The following is a 3,368-nucleotide window of genomic DNA, read 5'->3' as shown; positions in this document are numbered from 1 at the left end:
ACAGTACACATAGAATAGGGATGAAATATGTTATCCTACCTTACATACAGATGCAGGTTCATATGTTTAAAATACCTATTTTTTTTTCTCATTTGGAACAACCATATTAATTTACTTGGCAAAAAAACACTCAATTAAACAGACATAATACTGATGAAAATTACCATGTAAATGTCTACAGCTTACCAACTATCCTGTTACATGTTTTGATGTATTGAAATACACCGTGGTGACGGCTTCAAAGAGTAAACTGAAAAGTTACACTAACATATTGTACACACACACCTAAGTAATGAAAGAAGGAAGATCCATCTTCAACAAATACTTGGACTACCAAGTTTCTTAGTTCAAAAATATATAATTCTTGAACCTGGAATATTTAATATCATAAACATACTGTTTATCATTCTACTTGCTTTTTCTCAAAATATCTACTCTTCATAGAACATTTTATATAATCAAGCAATATAGCCTACTTACTGTAGTTGCTGATAAACGACGTGGTTCTGTTACGCCAATCTGTTTTCCATTACTGGACCACCCAGCTTCCAACAGGTACTATTAAGGATATTCGAAAATCATTACTTGAACTTAAAATTCTTGTGAAAGATACTAAGGCTGAAAAAAAAAACACATTAATTCTTGATGTAGAAATTACTTACAATCTTCTTTCTGGCTATGGACCTGGGAACAAATGTAGTAACTGTAAATGATTTATTCCAAATAATAATACAAACACCTCATAGAAAATAGCCACATTGCACGAAAAAGTTTAGTGTACATATAATATTTGTTACGTGTAAATATTCTATACAACATGATGGCATTTGATAAAAAAAAGTAAAACATCAAACCAGGCAAATCAATTTCATAAATTTGGTCTACAATAAAAAAGTGGTGTAGAACAGTGGTTTCCAACTGAGAACCAGCTAGTTATGATTTCCAAGTTTCATAGATTGCTTCTTTCAATATTAAATTTTTTAAGTTCTTATAAACTAAAGTGTAAAACATTATACAACAGTAACAATATCTTAAAAACAAACACTAACTGTCTTGTAGACTGGCCAAACTCTCCATATGGACCAGTACTGGTCCACAAACTGGTGGATGGGAACCACCTGTGTAGAATATGTGAAAATGATAATCCTACTAAAAATAAAAACTACAAGAACACGTGGATGGTTGCAGGAAAAAACATTCTTCTCATATTGAAAAAAGTGAGAACTAAAATTCAAAACTCAGTACAATTACCAATGAAAAAACTTTCCACATGTTTGAGAGCATGGGGCAAGTAGAAAACGAGTTCAAAGGATCTCATGACCACTAAAACTGGGGCCAGTGACCTACAGTAAGCAGAGTTACAGATCTCCATACAAGGACAACTCACAATGACTTAGAAACTAGACAAGAAAGGGTATTCAAAACTCTGTAAGCATTATAAAAAACAGAGGAAGAGGCCAAACAACAAGACCAGACATGGTATGATCCACGTAGTTAACTTGGATCTCACAGTCAGAAGAAACAGAAAATTTCTAGATAAAAAGGAGTACGTCATTTCCAAAATTTCCTTCAAAGAACAGAAACCATAGCTTCTTTGGAGACAACAAAGTGCCTGAGCTGATGAGATGTAATACAGAATTGTCTTCACAAGTTACCATCAACAGTTAAATAAACCTTACAAAGAAGATGCTTTAACACTCTCACTATGGGCTCAGTCAAATCAGCCAAGTTCATGACCCTAAATTGACCATTATAGGTACCATACTATAACTTCTATGTTTTGTGTATCTTCACAAAATTTGGCAACCTTTCAGTAAGCATTAAGTCTTTTGTATCCAAAAAATTAGAATTTTTAATGAAATATTTTGTTTATGATTTTTTGGTTATTTCAAATGTATATATAAGATCTAAAAAATTATTTCATTTCACAAAATTTGCTAAGGCTTAGCAACCTACAGCAAATAAGTTCAAAGTTCGTAACTAGAAGAGATAATTGTTTCTATAGTTCTTTATTTACTGTTCTATGTTTAAGAAAAATAGCTGAAATTTAAGAACTTATTTGTAAATAGTAATAATGTATATACATATATAATGTATTAAAACTGAAATGTGACTGTATTTTACAAAATACTAGTCCACTAAAACACAGCCAAGACAGGTTACTTGGAAAATGCCAGTTTTATGCTCTTGGATACAGTAACATGAGTGCATATGCACCACATTATTACAACTTCAATAATGTTAGCCAGGCATGGCTGAAGGGTCAATATAATAAAAATAATAAAGATATATAAAGATATAATGTTATGAAATTTAAGCTATTTAGACTAAACATTTGTGTTATAATATGGAGTCATTCTAGAACAAAAGAAGCATAATTTATATTTATTTCCTAATTTCTTATTGAGGTTACAAAGTTGGTCAAATCAAACCAACCCATACAGAGATACATAGTAGGGAAAATAACAGACAAAATAAAAAGTTTTTTTCTAAAAACAATTTTTATAATTATCTGGATGTTATAAAGATTTCGCCTGTGAAATTTGAAAATGTTCTAATGCATAAAAGTATTTTTAATCTTAAAATCAAAATTACTTTGCATGTTGGATAGTCAACAATCTGAAAGAAAAAATTTCACAACAAAATATTTCATTAAAAAGCTTAATACTTAATTTATAAACCTGATATTTTGTATACGAAATCACTGTAATGTTTATCAATAACCTGCAAAATTTTGTGAAGATACACATACATTATCAAAAATTATAGTATAGTTACTCTCACGGATACATTCGTGGTCACGAGCTGGGTGGATTCCACTATAATATAAATAAAAATTTGGAAATTTAAAAATCTACAAATAGGGATCATAAAGAAAGTAAGGAAACAAAGCTGGAGATACTGTAGACATTATTTACTCAATTTAAAAATCTACAAATAGGGATCATAAAGAAAGTAAGGAAACAAAGCTGGAGATACTGTAGACATTATTTACTCAATTTAAAAATCTACAAATAGGGATCATAAAGAAAGTAAGGAAACAAAGCTGGAGATACCGTAGACATTATTTACTCAAACTACAAATAGGGATCATAAAGAAAGTAAGGAAACAAAGCTGGAGATACTGTAGACATTATTTACTCAAACTACAAATCTCTATTTTGATTCCACCAAACGTAATTCTAGGTTACAGCATGGAGCTAAAATAAGGCTTTATAATTTGAAGAAATAATGTCTACAGTATCTCCAGCCTTGTTTACTTTTTTGTGGTCCCTATTTGCAGGTTTTTAAATTCCTAATTTTTGTATTAATCTTGCACACACACACACACACACACACACACACATATATATATATATATATATATA

At 30.3% G+C, this 3,368-nt stretch overlaps 1 protein-coding gene across 1 annotated transcript in view; it reads right to left on the bottom strand.

The window, feature by feature from the left end:
• LOC106469306 (probable ATP-dependent RNA helicase DHX35) overlaps positions 1-3,368 on the bottom strand; it is a gene marked incomplete at its 3' end in the record, with an annotated part of 26,394 nt that overhangs the window by 4,331 nt on the left and 18,695 nt on the right. The window contains exon 5 of the mRNA XM_022397784.1: positions 481-558. Coding sequence (XP_022253492.1) covers positions 481-558 — 78 coding nt within the window. The remainder of the gene's footprint in view (positions 1-480; positions 559-3,368) is intronic.

Source organism: Limulus polyphemus, unplaced genomic scaffold (assembly GCF_000517525.1).
Source record: "Limulus polyphemus unplaced genomic scaffold, Limulus_polyphemus-2.1.2 Scaffold3412, whole genome shotgun sequence".
Taxonomy (NCBI): domain Eukaryota; kingdom Metazoa; phylum Arthropoda; class Merostomata; order Xiphosura; family Limulidae; genus Limulus; species Limulus polyphemus.
This window is presented reverse-complemented; position numbering and strand designations above follow the sequence as displayed.